Source organism: Pogona vitticeps, chromosome 6 (genome assembly GCF_051106095.1).
Source record: "Pogona vitticeps strain Pit_001003342236 chromosome 6, PviZW2.1, whole genome shotgun sequence".
In the NCBI taxonomy this organism is placed as follows: Eukaryota; Metazoa; Chordata; class Lepidosauria; order Squamata; family Agamidae; genus Pogona; species Pogona vitticeps.
The window spans coordinates 72,763,160-72,787,902 of NC_135788.1; the positions used below are offsets into that span (position 1 = coordinate 72,763,160).

A 24,743-nucleotide genomic window follows, 5' to 3' on the forward strand; every position below is an offset into this window, starting at 1 on the left:
ATATGCTGTTTTCTGCTTTTAAAAAACTGTTCTGGGTGTTTTTGCAGCATGGTTTTGAGCTGTAGGGATTATGTTTTGTGTGCTGTGATGGGTCTTGAGGGATTTGTTTGTTGCTTTCCCCCCATTTCTGATGGGTCTTGGGGGGGTTGGTTGCTTTTTGGAGTGTTTTTTCCCATTTCCGAAGGGTCTGTGGAGGGTTTGTTTGTTTTTTGGTTCCCCCCGCATTTCTGCTGAGTCTTGGGAGGTGGGTTGCTTTTTGGGTTTTCCCCCCATTTCTGATGGGTCTTGCATGCTTCCCTTGCTTTTTCCTTTGTTTTCTTTGCATTTCCAACCTGCCCCCTTTGTTCTCTGTGCATTTCTGGTCTGCTCCGTTTGTTTTCTGTGCGTTTCCAATGGACCTTATATGCTAGATTGCTTTTCTCTCCCCCCCCCCCCCACTTTGGTCAGAAGGGATTAATCACATTTTGAATGAGTCTTGCAGTGATTTTTTACTTCAGCTGGAAAAGATTAATTGCATTTCAATGCATTCCTATGGGAAATGGTGCTTTGACTTACGACCATTTTGAGTTATGTCCATCTTCTGGAATGGATCATGGTTGTAAGTGGAGGCACCACTGTATTCTGTTCTAGTTATGAGCCCGTCTTTCAGTTCTTTATAACTTATCCTTTTTGTCCCTTAGCTTATCAGGGAGTTCTGTGTACATCCACACGGTCTTGTCAGACGTCTCTTGTTTTTCTTTCTCTGTGATGTTGTTTTGGTTTGGGTCCTTGTTATCTAACCTTTCCCAAGCATCCTAAAGTGTTTTTTTCCTTTAGGATTTCCATCCATGGAATCCTTCCTATTACATCTCTTAGCTTGTTAAAGTCAGCTCTCTTAAAATCTAGACTGTTAGTCTGACTTGGTAAATTTACCCTTGCCTGCATGATGGTGAATTCTAATATGACATGGTTGCTTTCTCCTAAAGTTCCTACAATTTCCTCTCCCTCGAGCATTTCCTCCCTGTTAGTAAGAATTAAGTCCAGTATGGCTGATACTCTGGTTCCCTCCTCCACCTTTTGGATGACAAAGTTGTCAGCTAAGCATGTTGGGAACATGTTGGATCTCCCACTTGCTGCAGAGTTGTTTTCCCAGGTTTTTAAAGTCCCCCATTACTACAGTGTCCTGTTTCCTACAGATCTCAGCTAATTGATTTGCAAAATGTCATCAATTTTCTTTGCTTGGTTAGGTGGCCTGTAATAAGACACCTACAACTATGTCATTTGTTTTTCCACTTATATTCACCCAAATAGCTTGAGGAAGGCTTTCACCCTTGGTCTCTTGTATTACAGTACAGGAACAGTAATTCTTTACATATAGTGCAACTCGCCCTCCTCTTTTGTTGGGTCTGTTTCTTTTGAACAAATGATATCCTTCTAGCAGCACATTCCAATCATGGGTTTCATCCCACCAAGTTTCAGTAATGGCAACAATGTCATACCTGCCCTCACGTACCAGGACTTCAAGTTCTTCCTGTTTGTTCCCCATACTTTGGGCATTAGTATATACACCTCTGAGCCCTTTATGGATAACCTTTTTTTTGCTTGCTGTGTCTCGTGTTTTCTACTTCCGTGTCCCTTCCTTCTCACCACTTCCTTCCTCATTGTCAAGTTCAGTATCTAGGGGCTTTGTGCTTTGGGTTTGTTCCTAGAGATTGTCCTCCTTCCTCCTGCAGATTTAGTTTAAAGCCCTTCAAATGAATTGAGCGAGATGTCTGCCAAACACATTCTTCCCAGTCCTTGTGAGATGTAGACCATCTCTTGCCAGGAACCCTTCATGTAGCCCATGGTCTGGAAATCCAAAGTTTTCTTGACGGCACCATCACTTGAGCCAGCGGTTTACCTCCGCAATCCTCCATTCCTTCACTGGATGTTGGCCCTCTGTCGGAAGTACTGATGAAAATACCACCTGAGCTCCCAGTTCTTTTGCCTTCCTGCCTAGTTGCTCATAGTCTCTTGAAATGTTTTTTAGACTCTTCTTTGTTGCATTGTTTGTCCCAACATGAAAAAGAAGGAGGGGATAATAATCAGTGGGCTTGATAATTTGGCTAAGCCTCTCTGTTACAACTTTAATCTTTGCTCCTGGGAGACAACATACTTCCCTTGAGAGCTTGTCTGGTCTGCAGATTGCAGATTCTCTTTCTCTAAGAAGTGAGTCACCAATTACCACCACACACCTTTTCCTCTTCGGGGTACCCAACAGGCTCCTCTTCCCTGTAGCAATCTGAGCTGCTTTTCATCCTGTCACTGGAACACTTGATGAAGATTCATCTTTAGATGTCTGCGCATCTTCTTCCAGGGGAAGAGCATGACATTGGTTGTTCAGTTCTAGTAGCAGGGATAATCTTCTTGTTTTCTTTGTCCTCAGAGTGATATGCTGCCATTGCTCCTCTTCATGGGCTCTGTTTTTCCTGGTAAACTAGTAGTTGTTTCTCCCTTGCTATGTTCAGTTTGCATACATTACCCCTATAAATATTTAGGGGTAATAATACCAGCTACTTTAATGTAAACAAAATCCCTTGATTATAAGCCCACAAATCACCAGATATATGGTTTAATACATAACTGGAAGAAGCTCAAATATCCCACACTATTCCACCTTTCAGTTCACTGAAAATAATCACAACAATCTTTATACATTCAATATCTTGTTTTACAGTTTTCAGTTTACCTTGATTCATACTTCCTATATTATGTGTTCCAATTATATATGTTGTGCCACACTGGACTTTCCTTTCACGTCTGTACATGTCGGCCACTAGACATCCTTTCAGCCTTTATCTAGCTGTGTCAACATAATCAAAGTGACATGTACTTTGAATACTTATTCTAAGAGCTACTTGTACTTGTCCTTTACTCTTCCCCCGTAGCTGTTGGAGAGCTTTTTGCCCTGGGAGTCTCATCTTCCTGCACTATCTCTTGTTTCATTTTGGACTATCTCATCATTTTCATGGTAACAAAAGTTCATTGCTTATTTATCACTGTAACATTTTTTGCAGTACTGACAAAAGGTAGCTGGAATGTCATTGCCTCTTCCATCAGTGCCACCTTCAGCTACCACTGCTGCCCAGTAGTTGCCTCTCCCACTGGAACTATCCATTCTCTTCTGCTGATATGCCAATTACCTTTAAAGAGTGTGGATGCATCTTAGTCTTGTATTTCAGCTGTGAATAGTCCATCTTGAGTAACTCTGTCAGAAGTTGAGGATTGTAATGGAGTCTAGTCTTCTGACAGCATTCTCAGTTTCACTGACACACTCAAACCACTTCACCATGCTAAGGTGTGGACCGAAGAAGTAGTTCCAGCTTATGGTGACTTTAATATGGTTTTCAGGTTATGTGATATGTATGCATTATCTACCCATTTGTATTCTCAAAGACTCTCACAGCCGGGATCCAATGGTTGTTCTAGGTTTTTCAGACTGAATGACTGTATTCTGGAGGTTTTTCATCCTAATGTTTTACCAGTCTCTCTGGCCAGCTCCTTCAGAGGACAGGAGCTGGAACACAGACAGAGTTCTAGCTCCTATTCTCTGAAGATGCCTGCCACAGAGACTGGTGAAACATTAGGAAGAAAAACATCCAGAACATGGCCATACCGCCTGAAAAACCTACAACAGCTGTCGATCCATTTCTTGGAATTTATGATGCCTTTATGATAGCTAAGCAACTGATAGTGCAATGTTGGAAAGATAAATGCTCACCTTCTACTAAATGATTGAATGTGGATCTTGCAACTCTTTCAGTATTTGAATATGTAACATAGAAACAGCAGCAGTAGAGATACCTACTTAGACATTTGGTCATCATCCATTGATGAAGCCCCGTGCAAGGTCACTTATAGAAGACTTGTTCTATAAATTTCTTGAAATTTAAACAGAGTTGCAAACATATTCAGTATCTCTATTTCAGAGCTGCTGTACCATCATTAGTGCGTGTGTATCTGTACATGCATACATACACACATACGTTTGTGTGAAGTGTTTATAAAGCATAGAATGAGGCAATGAGTAAAAAGGTTTTCTCATGAAGTTAATTATGTATGTTAACTCACAAGAAAGTCTTTCCATTTTCAATTGTTCTCCCCCCCAAAAAAAAGTGTTTAGAATTGCTTAGAATATTTTACTTTTTCATAGGCAGAAGAAGAGAGAGATGATATGGAAAGAGTGAAACTGGATAACAAAAGAATTCTCTTTAATTTGTTGCCAGCTCATGTTGCTCAGCATTTTCTCATGTCTAATCCAAGGAATATGGTAAGCAAAATATTTGTGTATTTTCAGGAATTATATCCTGCTTTTCCTTTTCTCCAGCAAAACCGTCAAGGTGGCTAGTGCTATAAACTGAAAGCTACTATAACAAAATTATGGATTAAAATTATGATTTCACCAAAATGAATGGAACATTTTCAAATATTCTGCCTGAAACCTTGAAAGATTTTTAGGAGGGTATTTACAACATTCCATACTGATTTTCTCTCTCTTTTTAAAATGAAATTTATGTCAGAACTGGAAGTAAATATAAGGACCTGTGCAAAATGTCATGCTAACCTTTAAATGAGAGAAGTGTATAAATTATAATGAAACTATATCAGTTATGACTCCTATAGAGCAAATACGGACTATTGCTGGCCTGAATATGCTATTAACAGCCTTAGTAAATTACATCTTCAATTCTCTCTGTACTGTTTTCATGACTTTACCACTTTTAAAGTAATGAGTGAATTAAATGAAAAGGTATTTGTGATATCTGTTTTATTTATGTTGTCATTATTGCTTGCTTAAACTGTGTTGAATCCAATGACCTAGTGATATTACAATGAACATTTAGTTATGACTGAATCTCTATTTCTTTGAGAGCAAAAAAGTATGGCTGTCTTAGTGTTGTTCTTAACCACTGTGCTTAGCCTAACAGAATATCTAATTTCAACATTTCAGGACCTGTATTACCAATCATATTCACAAGTAGGAGTGATGTTTGCTTCCATCCCAAATTTCAATGATTTTTACATTGAACTGGATGGCAATAACATGGGAGTGGAGTGTTTACGTCTGTTAAATGAAATTATAGCCGATTTTGATGAGGTAAGTGTGAAATATTCAGGTATCAAGTCTGCCATCTCAGGAATATCTTTATAAATTCATTATAATGTTAATAATACATCAGTTGTTCATAAAAATGGTTTGTAGAATACCATACATTGTAACTGGGTTGGCAGGATCACTTGTGTTATCTAGACAGAAACTGAGGGTGTGATCAGATGGCTAAAATGGTGCACACCTGATTGTGCCAGAAAGGGTCACTTTTCAGGGAGGGATCTCCCTTAAAGCACCTTTTTATCTTCCAGGCAATTGCTGCAGCCCAGCCCCCAAAAGTAGTAACCCTATAGCTGGACCAATTAGGTTCAGCTTGGCCACAGATCAGAGTCAAGCTGGAGTGCCTTTTATAGAATCTCTTGTGAACACCAGATTATAGCTAGTACTAGACTGCTCCACAAGTGGTGTAAAATGTGATCTATTTCTCTGTATGATCATACCCAGAGATTTTTCAGGCTCTATGAAGAGCCTGAAAAATGTCCAGATTGGCAAATAGATCAGTATATGGATTGCTGTTGGTATGGTTTGGTTTTAACCAAATAATGGTGTCTACACATGATTCTACTTAGGTCAATCCATCTTGTCCCTTTAAGAGCCATCCCACTCCTTTCCTTCCACTCTTCCATTTCTTAATTCCCTATCTCTTACCATCTTGGACTTTGTTTATCTCTATGTTGTTTGATATTGTGTGTTTTAAATTTAAATTTTGTTTTATATTCAAAATGTAAGCCGCCCAGAGTAGATTCATTGAATCTAGATGGGCAGGGTAAAAGCAGGAAAATAAATAAATAAATAAATAAATAAATAAATAAATAAATAAATAAATAAATAAATAAATAAATAAATAAATAAATAAATACATACATACATACATACATACATACATACATACATTTCTGGCACAGTGGTAAGGCATGTTTTGGAATAATCTTAATTATCTCATGTAGCTTGGGCAGACTGTTCACACTCAAACGGAGCTATAGGCAGCTTTATCAGATAATAATAATAATAATAATAATAATAATAATAATAATAATAATAATAATAATAATAATAATAATAATAATAATAATAATAATATACTGTCCATCTGGCAGCCAGGGCCACTCTGGGGAGTTTACAACAGATAAAACTACAAAATAATACATATACAAAATAATAATAATAATAATAATAATAATAATAATAATAATAATAATAATAATAATAATAATAATAATAATAATAATAATAATAATAATAATAATACAATTGGTGCATAAATCATATATCAAAAGTGCAGTAAAACAAGTACAATACAATAAATTACAGTTAAAAGCATAAAATATTAAAGGCAAGAAGCATGGCGGTGTGATGGATTATATTTTGGCAAACACTATTGTATCATACAGTTCTTCATGGCCTCTGTGAATCACACTGTGGGTGACCTGCGCGGAGCCTTTTCAGAATATAGCTTCTGCGGTAGCAAAAAACACCTTAGACCCCTTCCCCTCAGTATAAGTACCTTGGCACCAGGATTCCCTTCAGTTCCTTTCAACCACCGCGTTGAAGAGCCTTGTACGTTTATCTTCTGTGAGTCTGAAAGCGAAACAAGTTCTTTTTACTGCTAAATTTAAATTTTTTTCTTTATTTTTCTTTATTATTAATCAAAGATACATATTACAAACTGTTTTTAGTTTTTTCCTACTGGGCCTTGGCCTCCAAACATCACACCCCCTCTCCTTTTTTCTTTTTCTTTTCTTAATTGTTCATGGCCCCTTTGGGCCCATTCAAGCACTGCGTGATTTGCAATAATAAGATGCCACTCTTGGATGGTCACGCAAAGTGCCTTTTTTGTCTAGGCAAGGTGCATCAAACCTCCTTGTGCTCTCATTGCAAAAATTTTAAACGAGGAGTCCTCCATCCTCACCTATCTCGACTCAAACTCCGTCTCTGGGGACAGTCCTTGCAACTGTCAAAACCTGTGGCTCAACCTCCGTGTAAAACCACCTAACAGGCTAAAGCCATGGAAAAAGCCACTGCAGAATCATCGAAACACCATTCCTCCACTACTCTATCTCATACCGATGTGCCTTCCACTTCATCTAAACTTCTAAGACGCATAAATCCAAACAGTCAACATTGAAAACTTTGACATCAGAGCCTTCTGAAAAGCGAAAGCCTCCTCCCAATCTGGTTCAGCCCCCCCCCCCGCAACTGAAGTGATCTAAACAAACCAAATCAAAACCCTGACAGTCCCTCCACAACAGGTCTCCAAACCCCGTGATTTAATTTCTGTTGGTTGGCCCTCTGATGATGAAGACATTCCATCTCATCAACCAGTTTCTCAGCCACCGACATGGGACGAGCGAGTGGACCATCTTACTTCCTCGCTTAATACTCCCCAACATTCTATCTCTCCTCCTAACCCTTCCATTGATGCCTCCCCGGAGAGAGAGGAACCTGAGCCTCAGCCAGACACAGTGCCCTATTCTGTACCATCGGGCTGGCCTCCACGGCCACCGGTGTGCTATTAGGCTCATCCAGTATATGAGGCAATTCCACAAGTGTGTGTCGACCAATCCTGTGCCCAGCATGCTCATAGGGTAGACATTTGCCCCGATCAGTGCTTCTCTAACCTGCTGGCTACAGATGCTCAACTGGCTGCTTCCTCCCGTCCAGTATTAGCATCACGTCAAAAACCTTCATCTCAACAACCTGCCGCGTTGAAGAGGCCTTATCACTCAGATGCATGCAGCCATCATATAGCCACCTTTAAAAATTAGGGCAGTCGAGAAAGCCCGGTGACCACATATTTTCTGGCTCAAAATGATGGAGACCACTCCTCTCACTCGGCAATCCCAGTCTCAATTGACTCTACAGACTTACCCATGCATCCACCGAATAGGCCTCAACTGCCTTTTTGACACCATAGAGACACTGGTTCCAATATCAACGCATCTTGATATCCATCTTGGTCCAAAGACGCCGCACTTCAATCCTTCTCAGTTGCTAGTCCTCAAAAGTGGCACCAACCTAGACACACAGTCCATCAATATCGTGACGTAGACTTTGACACTGAGGTTCCAACTTGTTTACCTCTGTCCATGGAGGCACCTTCAACATTGATACCAGTCAACAACTCTCGACGTCAGCAAATGTCCATGGACATGCCATCTTCTTCAGTGGCAGACCACCGTCAACATTGGGTGACAGGTCTATCGACTCCAGTGTAAATGTTGTGTAATAAAGTGCAAAGAAGGATAAAGAGTGGTGCAGATAAAGTGCAGTAGTAGTATATACTAAAATAATTTATTGATGGATCAATGTAGCTGTAATTAATTATCAAATATTAGAATAACTGATCAACAATAATTTCAAAAGATTTTAACTTAGATTATTAAATTAGATTTAAAACCAGATTCCAACCCTCTGCCCCCTGATAGTAATGCTAGAGCACATAACTGATGGAATTGTAATAGGATTTCTGTGGGGATAAATCAGATCTAAATATTATTAATTAGAGTAGATGTCTAATTTCATTAACGAGAGGCTAACCTTTAAAAGCCCTGTCTATCGCATTAGTTGCTTTTCAAAACGATTTTATGGGTAGTTCTTCCCAGCCTAGTCATGACTTGCGCTCACCTTCTTACACTTACTATCACCTTCTTAAAAGTCTCATCTCACCACCCTGCATGACCAATGCTTGTTTTCATTCATTTATAGTTCTTTCATGCCAGGTTGGAAATATTGGCTGCTGGTCAATTTCACCACCACCCCTTCTATTATGAGTCTGCCCATGCCTTTCTGCAGTGATGAATTGCCACTGACTCAGCTGATATTTAGTTGTGTGGATGATCTGAGATGGAGAACCCCATGAATCAGAGAATGAATAGTCCAGGGGGCAGGGTGTCAAAGAATATCAAGCCTCAGTTCGCCATCTTATAATAGACATCACTCTTCCTCCTTCATACAGCATTCCAGTTTGATTCAGTGACAGTCATTCTCACTTTCTTCCTCTCAATAATGACTAATGAGTAGTCAATTCCAGTGTAGAACAGTGGCATCCCATCCAGTCCTATAAATCCTGTAAGTTGTAAAAATGCCCTGATTATGACAGGCAATCAGGGCAATAAGATGGCAGCGAACCTGTTATTGTCCTTTGAGCCACTGACATTTGTTGTCAAAATTGGCAGACTGTCCATAACATCCTGAGGACCCGGTTCTATAGCTAGGAGTCCAAACAACGGGACTAACTGCCATTACCGGCAAGCCCCCACTCGTGCTTACCGATCGATGAGTGTGATCAGCTGGGTCCTGAAGGCTGCTTGCTCTACTAGAGATGTATCGTGCAATTTTAACAGGTTTATGAGCATTCGTGCCTTCCATGGTGTTGAACAAGGGGGAGGAAAAACAACTCGGAGCCTCCCATGATCTCTAAGGAGATCACCCAGTCCAAGGTTTTATCTCACCTCCTTAAATTTCCTCTCGCCGACAGCCACTGTAGTAACTCGCTGCATTGCAGACCTGGGCAAAGTGTGGCCCACAGGCCACATATAGCCCGCAAGCCCCTCCTGTCCGGCCCGCAGACGGTTTTGAACATCAAAACCATTTATAGCTTTTTGTCCAACGTTGATCAGTTGCTTATACTACAAAAAAAGTCTTTAGTATTTGTGAAGATGAACAAGTTTAAAATAAAAACAATTATAAAATTACGGTTTCATTTTATTTTTAAGTAAAGTTGATTTGTAAAGTAAAAATAACAAACAAAAAAGAAGACAGACAAAGACTGGGTTGATGTTTAGTGTCTATCACCAGCCATGTTGGGTAAACAAACAAAAAAAACAAACGTATAATAGATGGGTTGTGACATTAAAAAAGAGGATGGAGAAACACCCTCCTCTATTTTCATCTTATTAAAAATATTTCCCTAATTGATTCAGTGCAGTTCTAATACCATACTTGGTGGATATAGTTTTCTTTTGATGTGCCACTTACTTTTTTATTTTTTAAATGGAAACCCACTACAGCCAGCTGAATGAGAAAAAGCAGGGAAAAGGCAGGGGAGGGAGCTGTGTCGACTCCATGGGCTCCATCCCCACAAGGAAGCACAGCCCTAGCACCCAGAACAGCCCTGGCTGAGGAGAAAGGAAGGAAAAGGGAGACTTGCCTCTCTTCCATCTCCCCCACCTTCATCCATTTCCCCCTCTTCACCCCAGTACCGCTACCACAAGTTTGCCCTGCTGCTCCCCTTCTTACTTATGAGTAAACCAAGTAAACTTTGCATAGGCATCCTTCAGTCTCGAGAGACTATGGTAACATGCTCTGAATCGAGGAGTGTCCTCTCCAGAGCATGAAGCCCGGGTAAGGTAATATGGAGAATAGGCTGTTACCCAAGCAGCAGATCCCCCCTCTCCACATTGCTGAAATGGTCCAATGGAAAGACAAGAGCCAATACAACTGGTTCCAGCAATGTCGCAGGAGTTGGCAGAACGACACATGCTGCCTTCGGGACTCCAGCTCCGGATTTTGCCTCGAGGTTAACTCCTGAAGCCTTTTCCATGAGTGGATATAGCCACAAGGCAGTGGAGGTTTGAAATTGGAGTTTTCCTTTACTCATGAGTAAACTTTACTCATGAGTAAATCAGACATCTAAAGACTTGTGTAGACCCTTCCCAGAGCAATAAACACTTCTGCTGTGAAGAGACGGATAGGTCAAGTGAGATATAAAACAGATCTCACTAAAGATAACACCCTTTTAAGTGCTCCAAATTCCCCTGTCTGGACAGGTACTTCATTATTTAGCATACAGCCCCCCCCCCAAAAAAAAGGTAAATAATCCTGGATTTGGATATATAGTTCTGCCACCTGGAAATAAGATTATCTAATTGCATCTGCTTAGTAACTGATTAAGTGTTCTGCTGACCATATCAGTAGAAGGATTATACTGTTTCATACCCCTCTATATTTCAGATCTTACTGAATCTCTTGATGATTATGTCCTTTATCTCATATGTTAGTTTCCCCCTAATTTGCACCCCTCTCACTCCAGTAAATGCTGGTTTGGGCATTCTCAGAGCAGGATAAGATCTAGCCATGCTGCAGCAGATCCCATTTGATTCTGGTAATGAAGAATTTTATTCATGATCAGAACACAGAGATGCCTCACTGTATTTGTCAAATTATTTACACACAAACACAGCTTCTTTGCATCTAATACTGAAGGAAAGGTTTCACTATTAGATGCAAGTTAGGTAAGTTTAGTTATGCAGTAGTAAACTCCATTTTTAAAGGGTTACTTTGCTGAACTTCACTTTTGCAAATTGTATCAAACCAAAACATGATAGGTGATGAACAAAGGGCTAATTTAAAATTTGCTATAGATCTGAGACACGTGCGCGTGCGCGTGCGCGCGCACGCACACACACAAAGAATTAAAAAAAGGAAAAGGAACAATAATAAGTATGCACTTAACTATTCTTTCTTGCCTAAAATAGTATGCAGTGTTTAATAGTTTTATGTTTTGAACAAAGCTAATGGAAAAAGAATATTATAAAGACATCGAAAAAATCAAGACAATTGGCAGTACGTATATGGCAGCAGTGGGACTTGTACCAACTATGGGGACCAAGGTAAGCTGTCTTAAATTTGGAAATTTTTTTCTTATATTTTTGATTCAGCATTCCGTAGCAATTTGTGGGAAGTGAGAAAAATGTTCCTGAAGTGGAGTATTGCACAGTTTGCAGGAGACACCCCTGCCTTTCTAAAGCCTGTCCATATGAAGCATTTGTTTAGCTTTTCTTGCATCAATGATCCCAGTACTACATCCTGATTTCCACACAAGAGTTGAAAACAGTGTTTAAAAAGTCAAAGGGGAAAAAAGAAACTGGCTTTCTGAGAGGCTTTATACTACCATTTTGGTGTGTGTGTATTCTGCTTTAGTACTGCATTGTTCTATGCTGATATGTGCACTTTGTGGGTGGGATGATGATGTATTGCTATGGATGTTTTTTTCTGCTGGTAGTCTCTGTGCCTTCAGGTCCCTGGATGAGTAAAACAGGAAGAGAAGGGAGGAGAGAATGAAGTAGGTAGAGAGAGGGTGGAGAAGACACACAAAAGGGGAGGGCAAGCAATGATGAGGAAGACCCATCAGGGACGTGTCTTCTGAATGTGTGTGGACAGATGGAACTGGGATGGCCTAGTTCAACAACAGATATCCTGCTCATGAGTGGATGCACCTACCAGATTGGAATGATCTTTCCAAAAGTGCAACAAAAAATGCTAGAGCAACCCAGAACACTTGCGGACAACACGTCTGCATTTTGTAAGTCCTTACTGATTGGGAGAAGGCAGTCTAAACAAATCGTTACAACTTTCAAATGGCTTCTTGGATTGACCCCATATTGAGCAGAGCAGTAGTAAACAGGGGAGGCTTGCTACACACCAAATATGGAGAAGTTTGCAGAAGTATTTTTAAAGTTCCAATTGTTGTTATCAAAAAAGGGAGAGGTTCCCTGGCCCTATGAACATGTTTGCTGCCCTCCCACCTTTTTTGCAGCATGTAGCAATCTGCAGTTATTTTTCAAATACATGCCACAGCTGCCAAAAAAGGCAATTCAAATTTGGATTTCACTATTTTAGCCCAGAGGCCATGACAATTTACATGATTAGAAATAACACAATACAATAATGGAATCTGAGTTGGGTAAAGGCCTTTCAATAATCTAAATCTACTTAGCAATACAAGAAGATGGAAGGGTCAGAGTGAAAGGAGAACTCTTTTATAAATAGGCACTATTCTTGAAGTGCATGATAAACACACTATACATCTGGCAACATCTGGTTGAATATATAGTTGAATATAAACTCTTCAATGAGAGTTTTGCTGCAAAGTAGCTGAGATGATTCATATACTGTTCTGAAAATCCAGGTTCAGTGACAAGATTCAATATTAAGTAATTGTATCTTTGGGGTTATTCCCCTCATGATAAGTGCTTGCTGCTGGCATTGGTTAGTGTCTTCCATCTGCCTTTGTCCTCTCCTCAGATGTTAAAACTTTGTGCCGTAATAGAAATCAACTTGATTTGATTCTAAATTGCTTTTAATATTTTATTGCACTATATTGTAATGGTCTATATTATATTGTTTATATTGTTTTATATTGTTTATTTGATGTATGTTGCAATGGCCTGTGTGCCATGCAAGAAATTTATTTTGCTTGCTTGCATTGAGCGGGGGTTGGATTTGATGGCCTTGTAGGCCTCTTCCAAATTCATTTTTCTATGATTTCTATGAACCTCCCTATAGCCAAATCCACTGCTGGCTACCAGCTGACAGTACATTCAGCTGCACGTTCTCATCCATACGTTTAAGATAAGGCAAAGAAAATTGGTGCAGCTCTTTTGGGAAGCCTGTCCTGTTAGTGTCCCTGTCCAGACATTATTAAAGAAAAATCATGATACTGGTGTTGGGGAACCAAACTAGCAACTACTGGTGGTCCCATGTTGCATACATCCTATTGATGCAAATGAGCCTACTCTACCTTGATTCAATGGGCCTATTAAAATGCAATTAACTACATTAAGGAACAGGATTTTGGCATTAATTCTGGCCATACCATCTCCATAAATAAATAAATAACTGGAAAGGGTATAGGGAAAGGCAATCAGATCTATCAATGGGTTTCTCCAGCACAGAAAGGCTAGCATATGTGGAAAATTTATTTATTGGTAAATGACAGGTATCTATAAAATTATGAACGATGTGGAGAGAGTGGATAGAAATACGTATATTTTTAATCTCTCATAATGTTAACATGATGTTACAACTGAGGGTTGTCAGCAAAATGGATCAAGGACAGGAAAGAGATAGCTTACATTATAAATACAATGTATTTATACAATGGCAACTGCTTATGATACAATTTTTAAGAACTGATTCAAGTTTTTAAAAATACCTTGCAAATATTAAACATAATTAAATGAATTGTCATTTTAAAACAGGATATAGTAACAGAATTCTGAAAACCTCTCTGCTAAAAATGGTAATTATCATTAACAAGTACAGTAATAACATCTAAGTCTCCATCCTTAGTAGTCAATAAGTTTTGAAGGCCTGCCTAAATAGGAAGGGTATTGTGTGCTGGAAGAAAAACATAAGAGAAGCGAGCAGCATATTCTCTCTCAGCAGAGAATTTTCTGGTCTTGGAGTAACCATTGCAATGGTCTGCTATCCTTCAAACTGTCTTGGTCAAGCTAACACCAAAAATGAAGGACATTAATTTCTAGTCGTTTAAGGGCTATCAAGGACATCGGATACTTCTAGTTTTTTAATGCGTATCAAAATGGTGGTTACTCTTAAAAATACATTCAAAACAGGATTTTTCAGACTTTTTAATAGCAGTATGTTTAATGTGTATCTGCACTTTGCAATTGTGCTTTTCACTTAATTTTCGTCTGTCTGAAGCCAAAAAGTTCTGTTATACAAACAAACAAAAGGATAAAGGAATCAATGCATGAATAAATAATGTAAACTTTTCTGTTTTACAAACATAGGCAAAGAAATCAATTTATTCTCATCTCAGCACACTGGCTGATTTTGCAATAGAAATGTTTGATGTTCTTGATGAAATCAACTATCAATCTTACAATGACTTTGTTCTTCGGGTTGGTAAGTCATATTTGTACGAATTAATTGTATATGGTTATCTTTGCTTGAGTCACGGTCAGGATTTCTGAGAGGAGTTTATAAATAATCTGTAGTTTGATTGTGACGAAATATGCAAGTCACCAGTGATGGCAGTGGCGGTGGCCTTTTTCTTCACCACCATTTTTCCCATTCCCCCTCCAACATGCTGCTGCCTCCTCACCTCTAATTCTTCCTGTGGCTGGCCTGGCTTGCAGGTACTGCAGCTGGGTTCCACCTCCTTCCCCATACCATCCGGGTCCCCTGCCCAAGCCAGCCTGCCAGCCCAGGAGCTCCACAGTGGGGAGCAAAGAGAGCCTGGCTTGTGGGAAGGGGGAGAAAAGTGAAGAGAAACATGCAGAAGGGAACTGGGGAGGAGAGGTGTGAGTCAAAAGCAATGTGTCCCCTCCTCTGAAAATTACAGCAACTCCCCAGGAAACACTTTGCAATCCCTTTAGGAACCTGTGCTTTGGGGACTTAGCTTAAGATGCTAGATGTAATATCATATTAGAACTGCAGAGATAGAACGGTCCCTTTGGATCGTTGAGTCCAGCCATGATCCATAGGCTCAAGGAGATACAGTAGGGAATCAAACTTCCAACTTCTGACTCCACAGCCAGAGAACTAAACCACTGAGCTGTCCAGCAGTTCTTACCTGAGGAGGCACCAGTTAGGCCTATGTTTCAAATATTATGTGACATTTTCTGTCTCTGTTTGATAAGGTACCATAAGAATGCATTATATATTTGAGCTGCTTTCATTTTTCTCCAATGTCAGTGTATGAATACAATATGACATTTTCAAGAATTACAGTAAACAGAAAAATGAATTTTATTTTTGCAACAATTGGTTAAAAGGGGAACTCTTTTTGTGGCATTACTAAAAATGTTTTGCAAAATATATCATTTCAGCTCAGCACTATGATAGATAGATAGATAGATAGATAGATAGATAGATAGATAGATAGATAGATAGATAGATAGATAGATAGATAGATAGATAGATAGATAGATAGATAGATAGATAGATAGATAGATAGATAGATTGATTGATTGATTGATTGACTGATTGACTGATTGACTGATAGATAGATTGACTGATTGATTGATTGATTGATTGATTGATTGATTGATTGATTGATTGATTGATATTCGCGAAGGCTTTCACGGCCGGGATCTAATGGTTGTTGTGGGTTTTTCGGGCTCTTTCAGAACATAGCCAAAGAGCCCAAAAAACCCACAACGATTGATTGATTGATTGATTGATTGATTGATTGATTGATTGATTGACTGATTGATTCACTGACTGATATTTTTCACCCATGCCTGTATTCTGTCAAAAGTGGGAAGTTATCAAAAGCAGTGGCATGATTTTCATGTTTTACATGCACCTGGTTCATTTTATTTAAACTGTGCTGTTGAAAAGCTGCTGGAAGTAGGTTGGTGCTTGCAGTGTCAATATACACAACTAATCAAATAAGCGTCACATATTTATTACATTATTAGCTAAATGTCTATGCCTCCTTTCTCCAGTGAACTCAGGTACATGTTCATGGTTGCCCTCACCTACTCCTTGCAACAACCATGTGATATAAGTTGGGCTAAGAGACACTATCTGGCCCAAGGGCATGCAGTGAGTTTGATGGCTAATTAGGGATTTAAACTTAGCTATCCCTGACCTATGCTCTAATGATTATAATAGAGGTAGGCAGGTTTGTGTTTTTGGAATAAAGTTCCTTAAATTTCCCGGGCAGCACACTGGCTCAAGACAATTCTGGTTATAAAACTGAAAGCCCTGACCAATTAAATAACAGAAAGATGCCTTGCAGTCTACTATGAATTAGTGTGGTGAAGAACCCAAAATAAGTCAAGGAAAGCATTTTATGAATACAAATGGAAAATCTGTAACTTCCCACCTATTATATTATTTTTAGGTTTACAGTTAATTTTATATAGAAATAGGTACCAGAGTGAAAGGTAAATAAATTCATGATTACTGTTGCTGTTTCAGGTATTAATGTAGGCCCTGTAGTGGCAGGTGTTATTGGTGCCAGAAGACCACAGTATGACATCTGGGGTAACACTGTAAATGTTGCTAGCAGAATGGATAGTACTGGAGTTCAAGGTAAAATTCAGGTGAGTATCTTCATATGTGTTGTACTATGAGCATTCAACTTACAGCAACTCTAGCAGGGGTTTAATGGTAAGCAGATCATTAAGGAGTACTCTCCTCCACACAGTGAATTTCTGTGGCTGAGTAGGGATTCAAACCTATATCTCCTGAGCCCTTATCGGTCATTCTTTCAATTGTTCTTATAATTAGAGGTGCACAGGAATGCAGTTCTGTTATTGCATGACCAGCCAAATCAGCATTCCATAAGGCATTATTAATAGGAGGAGGAAAGTCCAAACAAAAGTTTATAACTTTCCAACTGGGTCTTAAATTTGTACTACATTTGGCAGAGGGGTAGTAAACAATATAGGCTTGTTTTATGCCATATTTGAAATCATAGGTTAATATAGTTGGGAGGGGCCTATAAGGTCATTGAGTCCAACCCCTTGCTCAGTGCAGGAATACAAATCAAAGGTGGCTGTGTAAATTTCTCTTGAAGTTTGGATTTGTATTTTTAAAATTCTCTATCCATCCATGAACTTGTTTGGCTACCATTTTTGGCAGCAAGCAGCCAACTCTGTGCTTATTTTTAAAAATTCCTGTCATGAAGTATTAGTTCCCTGTTGTTCAGCACTGGTTAGGCCTCCTCTTGAGTACTGTGTACATTTCTAGACATTGCACTAGAATGATGCTGACAAATTGGAATAGATTCAGAGGAGGACAACAAGGATGATCAGGGAACTGGAAACCAAGACCAATGAGAAAAGACTGAAAGAACTGGGCATCTTTAGCCTTGAGAAAAGAAATCTGGGGAGAGATATGATAGCGCTCTTCAAATACTTGAAAGGATGGCATACAGAGGAAAGGCAGGATCTGTTCTCTATCACAATACAGGACATGTAATAATGGGCTCAATTTGCAGGAAGCCAGATTTCAGTTGGATATCAAGAAAAATTAAAATATTTAAAATATGTTAAAATGTTTGCATTGAAACCTTTTTGAGGCATTTAGAAAGAGCAGGCCAGTGTCTTTTTACTTCAACACAAACCCTATTCAGTTCAATAGGATCTACTCCCAAGTCATAACTTTGCCCTGCAGTTCTCCATATATGAACTCAATAGTAAGTCTCATTGAGGTGAATAGGGTATACGTCTGGTAATAAGACTGCATCTACTACAAGAGTAGTGTCAGTGAACTTCGTTGCACTTCTTTCTGAGTTTTCATAATTGTAGCTGTATTAGGCTGTGCAAGCATTTCAACAAGAAACACAAAACAAAACAAAAGGAAAAAAAGATATGGCACTTTAAAAACTATGCTATATTTTAATGGAACAGAAATTGCAACACACAAACTTGTCTCAAATCACTTCAGTCTACTAGGACATATCCAAAAGATATGAAAGTTGCTACTCTGGAGAATAAAAACTACAGAACAAAAATCTGGAGAGAAATAACTGCAATAAAATATATACACATGCTGGACACCCATATAAAGGGATTAAATATAAGCCAAGGCTTTTAAAATCATCACCAAAAGTAATACTTATGTTGTTATCAACTATTATTTTCCTTTGCAATTACCAGACCCATTTTCAGAACAAGGCTTAAAGGTAAAAATCTACCATTTTGCCTGCAGCTTAAAAGATGATATCACCAACCAAATCTCCTTTCAAAGAGGCTGACAAGTCACAAAAAATGAGATCTATTACCTATGAATCAAATGGAATGTTGGGAAATGCATTTGAGAGAAAGAGAGTGACAACTTGCCATAGGATTTATGTTACCTCTGATTGTTCATTCTGATTGATTTTGCTTATAGGTTACTGAAGAAGTTCAGCGGATATTGAAGAAGTGCAGCTATGAGTTTGTGTGCCGTGGTAAAGTCAGTGTCAAAGGCAAAGGTGAAATGTTGACCTATTTTCTTGAAGGAAAATCCAATGGGAATAATTCACAAACACGTTCTTTAAACTTAGAGAGGAAAATGTATCCTTATGGGCGAGCAAACGTTCAAACCAAGCTGGGCACAAGTTGTCCATCTATGTCTTCATCCCCCAGCCTTTCAGCCAATGCTGGGACTGCAACACTTCAGCCGCCATCTGCTCACACCAATCAGACACTCCATTACCTTCCTTCTGTGCCAGCCATAAAGGAGGCATGAGAGCAACAAAAATGTAGGTTTTACCATTTGCCGTTGTTGCAGAGGCTGCCTGGATTTTCGCCAGTAAGCTTAAGGCTTAAGGATTGTTATCAATGAAAATGTCTAAAACCCAACCAAAGAGAACTTGGGAACTGCCTGTATGAACTTGTGGAGTGGATCAAATAAGGGCTAGCAATTCTGTTAGGAAAAGTCTAATACTTTTCTGAAAATGGGGAATATTTCATCAGCAATTTAAAAAGGTAAACTAGATAACAGAAAAAAAAATCACCAAGTGAGTTCCTTCTTAAGGAGAAAGGTGGAGAAAATATTTTAAATAAATGTTTCTGTAAGTGTGTGTATGTGACAGAAAATGTTGGCAACACTAATTTCTGACATACAATGGTTATGTGAAAAAAGCAGAGGTTTATAGGCATAGAAGACTTATTTATTTAAATTCTGCAATGGATAAGATTGAGAATGCTCTAAGCATCATATCCAGCAAAGTTATATTTAAAAATGTCTGTAGCTGCTATTTAGGTGGAGGGTACAGGGTGAACGAGATAAGACGTGTCTGCAAGTTATAACCAACACTGTGGAGTCCTTTCCCACAGAATTTTAAAAAAGAAAAAAAATCAGCACTGATTCTAAGATAGGAAGTAACAAGTGCTCATATAGCAGATGTAGATTTTAGAATTTACCGTGTTTTCATATATTTGGGTGGTTTCCAACTGCATAGCAATGGACCAGAAATCAGGCCAGGGGGAGATTTCTGGTAATGTCATAATGTCTCTTATTATATTAATGACTAAAAGTCTGATGCACACAAAGCTCTAGTTACATAAGAGTTGTATCATATACTGCTACACAGAGCTACAGAGAAACAGCTCCTACACTGCAAGGGGTAATATGTATGAAGAGAGTTCCCAGATAACTTATCTAAGATAAAAAATAATTGGTCTCTGTTAAATGCTGGTCAAGTGGCAGAGATGTGTATGCCAAAAAAGTATCAACATACAAAGGGATATGGCTTTTTAAGCTAATCACTGACGACTAAAATAAAAAGACTTCTATTAAAAGCAGTTTAGTCACAGACATTTGCCAACTAATCATATATGGTTCTGTTCCATGAACAGTAGTGTTCCTCGGATAAAAAATGTTCCTAAATGGAGAGGTCCTCATACTAGCAATTAAGAAGCACTGTGCAGCTATTCCATCTTTTTTTTTTTTAAATCTTAGCAGATTTTTCACAGTAGGAAAAAAGATGGAAGAAGCAGTGGAAAAGTAAGAGTGGAAGACAAGATTTTCTCAAGTCTTATAAATTTCAGTGAAAAGGGATAATGGCATGATAAAAGCCTTGTCAGAAACCACACACAACATGGACAAAACTTAATTCTGTTCATGAAATGGAGCTTTGCAATACTGTTTAATGCCTGTCTTCTGCAGAAGTCAGCTTCTGCACCAGGTTTGCACTTATCTTCCATTTGAAGATCCTCCTTGGCAAAAATACATTGAACCACTATTTTTGAAATCCAGAGTTTTGATAGGAAATATTAATACCAGCACATCTATTTGCACAGTAGTGATTATAATATCTCAAATGGAAATAATATTTTAAAAAAAGCATTTCATATGTTAGCTAGCCAGAATTACATTTATTAATTTGTGCATGCTTTCCCCAATTTTCTGTTTTAGCAATTGTATTTCAGCATCTTTGATGCAACTTTCCTCAAATGTCTCACTGCAAACCCTGTTGATATGAATAAGAATTACCGTAGAGCATAAACTTTGTGCTTCATAGCTCACACATATCAATGCATTGTGTACTGAACAAATTCCAGTAGTCTGCAATTTTTGGTGCTTGTGTGATTCAGTGAGATTTTTATGACAGACTGTGAATAAGCATTTTTCCAGTGTGGATTCCTATATGTATGTTTATCCTCTCAACTGAAAAGAAGTAAGTAGGATCTGCTGAATTTTGCTTGTCCCTTACAGTTCACCATCTCACACCATTTTGCAGTGCCCAAATTAGTAGCTACCAAGCATTAGGTCCACGCATTCTGTCCATTATTAGCAAAATGAAGTCCAAATAAGGATGCATAAGGAATCCAACTACAGTCTAAGCCCCAATGAGTTTCAATCAGTCTGTGCTTTCTGGACCGTATACCTGGCAGGCCCAATTTGTGCTCCAGGACCCTCATGCTGCTGAGATACATTCATAGGTCTCTGAAAAAAAAAATATATACACATTGGAAAATTGTATTTAGGAAAAAAACAAAGCATGGAAAACATTTCTTAGGTACACTTTAGCCAATGGAGGAATACATTTAAGCAATATATAAAATTTAAAATATGCACAAGTATATAGATGGGAAGTGAAGAGAAAGGGATATTTGACAGCCTGTAAAAAAGAAAGGGAAAGAAAAACAGTGGGACCATACATAAGCTAGATGTTGAGGTGAGATAGACAGGACATCTATACATTAGGACTTTATAGATGTCCAAGTGCATGCAACCTAGTGCTGATGTTATTTATTTATTTATTTATTCCATTTATACCCTGCCTGTCTGGTCATATGTTACCTTTAGCATTACTCAAAACATCTATACCCGCCCAGAAAGTATGTCCAGATATAGATATATGATTTTGTCCATTAAATACATTCATCTTAATCCTTGAGATCACTCACATAGGTGCTTCTAGCCACAAGTCTTTCTTTCTTTCTTTCTTTCTTTCTTTCTTTCTTTCTTTCTTTCTTTCTTTCTTTCTTTCTTTCTTTCTTTCTTTCTTTCTTTCTTTCTTTCTTTCTTTCTTTCTTTCTTTCTTTCTTTCTAACCAAGGAACATACTATTATAGTCCCTTCCTTCTTTCCTTCCTTCCTTCCTTCCTTCCTTCCTTCCTTCCTTCCTTCCTTCCTTCCTTCCTTCCTTCCTTCCTTCCTTCCTTCCTTCCTTCCTTCCTTCCTCCCTCCCTTCCTTCCTCCCTCCCTTCCTTCCTTCCTAACCAAGGAACATACTATTTTAGTTCCGCATTTCCCCAAAACAGGCTATAAAATATAGGAATTTCAGGTAGGGGACATGGATATGCAGGGAGGCTTATAAATGCAAGTGTCAATGTTAGTTTTCTTTTTAAAAAAGTACTTCTTTGGGTAGCACTTCTACTATTGTATTCACAAGAAAGATGGATGGTAGTCTGATAATATCTTTGGAAATCTATCTAAAATGTTAGAAGAAAACAGAAAGCTTATTTCAACAATCTCTGTCATCGAACATGCTTGCCAGCGAGAAGGACCACAATAGTATGTTCTTGTGTTGTTCTCTTTTGTTTTATTAGGTTTTGCAGAACTCTCGAGTGGATGGATTGTACTGTATTATGGATCCCTTTGTGTTGATTACCTTGTTCATCCCTTTTATATGCTACTAGTGCTGGCATAAGCAAGCCCTCAAAGTTGTCTGTTATCTAATTCATTTAATTAAGTGATCTCTAGGGAATTCCAATTGTTGCCAGAATATTGGTATGAAAATCTCTTGTCAGTGTAAGCAGTAAGGCTATTGAGCCCATGTCTTGACAGGATTTAAATTAGTAGTATGCTGGATGGAGTATAGCAGATATTAGCAGTGCAAAAGGCCACTTTTAGGCTTCTCAGAATGCTCTGTTTCCTTTTCTCAATTCAAAGAGAAGGCAATACAAGAGCTTTGTTTTGCCTCAATGACAGCATTTAAAATGCTGTCCTTATCATTCAAAGGCTGTCATTATAATTGTTTTCCTCTCACATGCTTTCCTCCAAATCACTGAAAGGCTGCACAGAGCATATGGAGACATTTGTGCAAATAGTTCTTCCCCACCACACATTTTGGCTTGTAGTTAGTGTGACTGCTTTATTTGCTTAATTTTCTTTTTCCAGTTCAAGTACTAAGAATGATCTTGCTGTACTAGCCCCACAGAGCAGATACATCTGTGCTACAGTACCTGTATGTGATTTATATTTTCATTAAGTAAGATCAATCAGATTAATCTTGAGACAACTGTTTAATATGGGGCCATGTATAAAACGTTATCTTGACCTTTTGCCCCTGAAGGAGTCATACCATTGGCAAGGTGTTATTAAAGGTCTGTTAATAGCAAGCACAATATTTCAGATTAGTTTGCACAGTTTTCTCTTAATAACGTAACTGATTAAAATTATTTTACCCTCAGTTGGAATAGAAAGATATCAGAGGTGGATGGTGTGGTTTTCTTGGAGATTACAAACAGACATTCAGTTGAATTATTAGTTAAGTATCTCTAAACATTTCAACATTTGTATCATTTATAACATTTGGAGTTTTTAAAGCATTCTTTAAAATAATTTCAGTGTTGGGCATGCAACAATTAAGGTTTGGGTTCCACTGAGTGTGGAAGAATGGGCTCATTTAATATTTATATGAATATTAATTGGATTAAAGCAGTGACAGTATTCATTCAAAGTAGATTTTACCTTACTTCAAGTTTTATAGTAGTGAGGGTGATGGTCTGCAGATCATTTTAGTGATCTCAGGAATCTAGTCTCACACTTTGCCACTCAGGAATTATCTGTATGTAGTACAGGAGCAAGGATGCACATGTCCCGTCAAATGTGACAAAATGATGTATAAGAAAAGTGTGCCACATTCAGCTCAATGAACAGAGTTGACTGCTGTGTACCTATACCTGCCACCATTTATGGTAGAAATTGCTCTGTTCAGCATCTACACATTGCTTTGTAACTCTTAAGCTGGAATATGGTTCATTTGTTGGTGGGAATTAACCTTAGTGGATCTTAACTTCTGAGCTGATCGAAGTTAATCAATCACTGTAGCCATAGGCTATTAGAACTTAATTGTAAATAATTATGGTACATATACTATTGGAAGTATACTAGAAACAATGAAATATTAATACTATATGACCAAATGGTGTCCACCATAAAAAATGAAAGATGTCATCAAATATATAGCCTTCCCCCCCATTAACAAAATACAGATAAATACAAAGTATACATGCATGACAGTATAATTATATGTCAGATTATTCCACGAGGAGGGAATTACGCAGGCTTCTTCCAGCTCCTTACATGAAAAGAATTTTTTGTCTTGGTCCTAAAAATATGGATAAGAATCTAGTTCAAATCACCATCACTATTTTGGTTGATTGACTTAGCACACTGGTCAATTTGGGAAAGTCTCTAATAGTATGGAGCAGACACGCAGTCAAGTGGGATCAAGTCACCTATTCTGCCTCTATTTAATTGTGCCTATGCTGTCTCTAGGCCCAATAGATTGCTTGTCTTCAGACAGAATGTTTGCCTCACATAATCAAAGTGAGTCTGTTCCCCAAAAACAGTTTTGAGAGGAAATATCTGTTGCCTTAAAAATCCTGAGCCACAAAAAATGTTAAACAGATGAGAATAACTGATTCAGTAACAAAATCTCAGAAACTTATCTTAAGGGCGGTGTAAGAGGATCTTTCTCTTCCAATCATAGAAAGGGAGACAAAATAAATTAAATGTCTCTGTTTTAGATGAGGGAAGGAGGTTTCTTGGATTGGCTTTTTTGGTGCATTTACTTTTAATCTCAAGTGCAAAATGTTTACTTCTGAGGAAGAAGGGGGTGGGGAAACTACATATGAATGATTAGGCAAATCAAGCAATAGTTTGACTGGATTCTTGCTCTGAGTTTTTGGTACATT

The 24,743-nt window shown here is 38.4% G+C and overlaps 1 protein-coding gene across 1 annotated transcript in view; it reads left to right on the forward strand.

The window, feature by feature from the left end:
• The window catches only part of ADCY1 (adenylate cyclase 1), a 295,043-nt gene extending 272,625 nt beyond the window's left edge, over positions 1 to 22,418 (forward strand). The window contains exons 15-20 of the mRNA XM_073003860.2: positions 4,172 to 4,288; positions 4,970 to 5,116; positions 11,641 to 11,739; positions 14,662 to 14,776; positions 16,802 to 16,926; positions 18,722 to 22,418. Coding sequence (XP_072859961.2) covers positions 4,172 to 4,288; positions 4,970 to 5,116; positions 11,641 to 11,739; positions 14,662 to 14,776; positions 16,802 to 16,926; positions 18,722 to 19,060 — 942 coding nt within the window. The 3' untranslated portion in view covers positions 19,061 to 22,418. The remainder of the gene's footprint in view (positions 1 to 4,171; positions 4,289 to 4,969; positions 5,117 to 11,640; positions 11,740 to 14,661; positions 14,777 to 16,801; positions 16,927 to 18,721) is intronic.
• Positions 22,419 to 24,743: the final 2,325 nt, after the last annotated feature.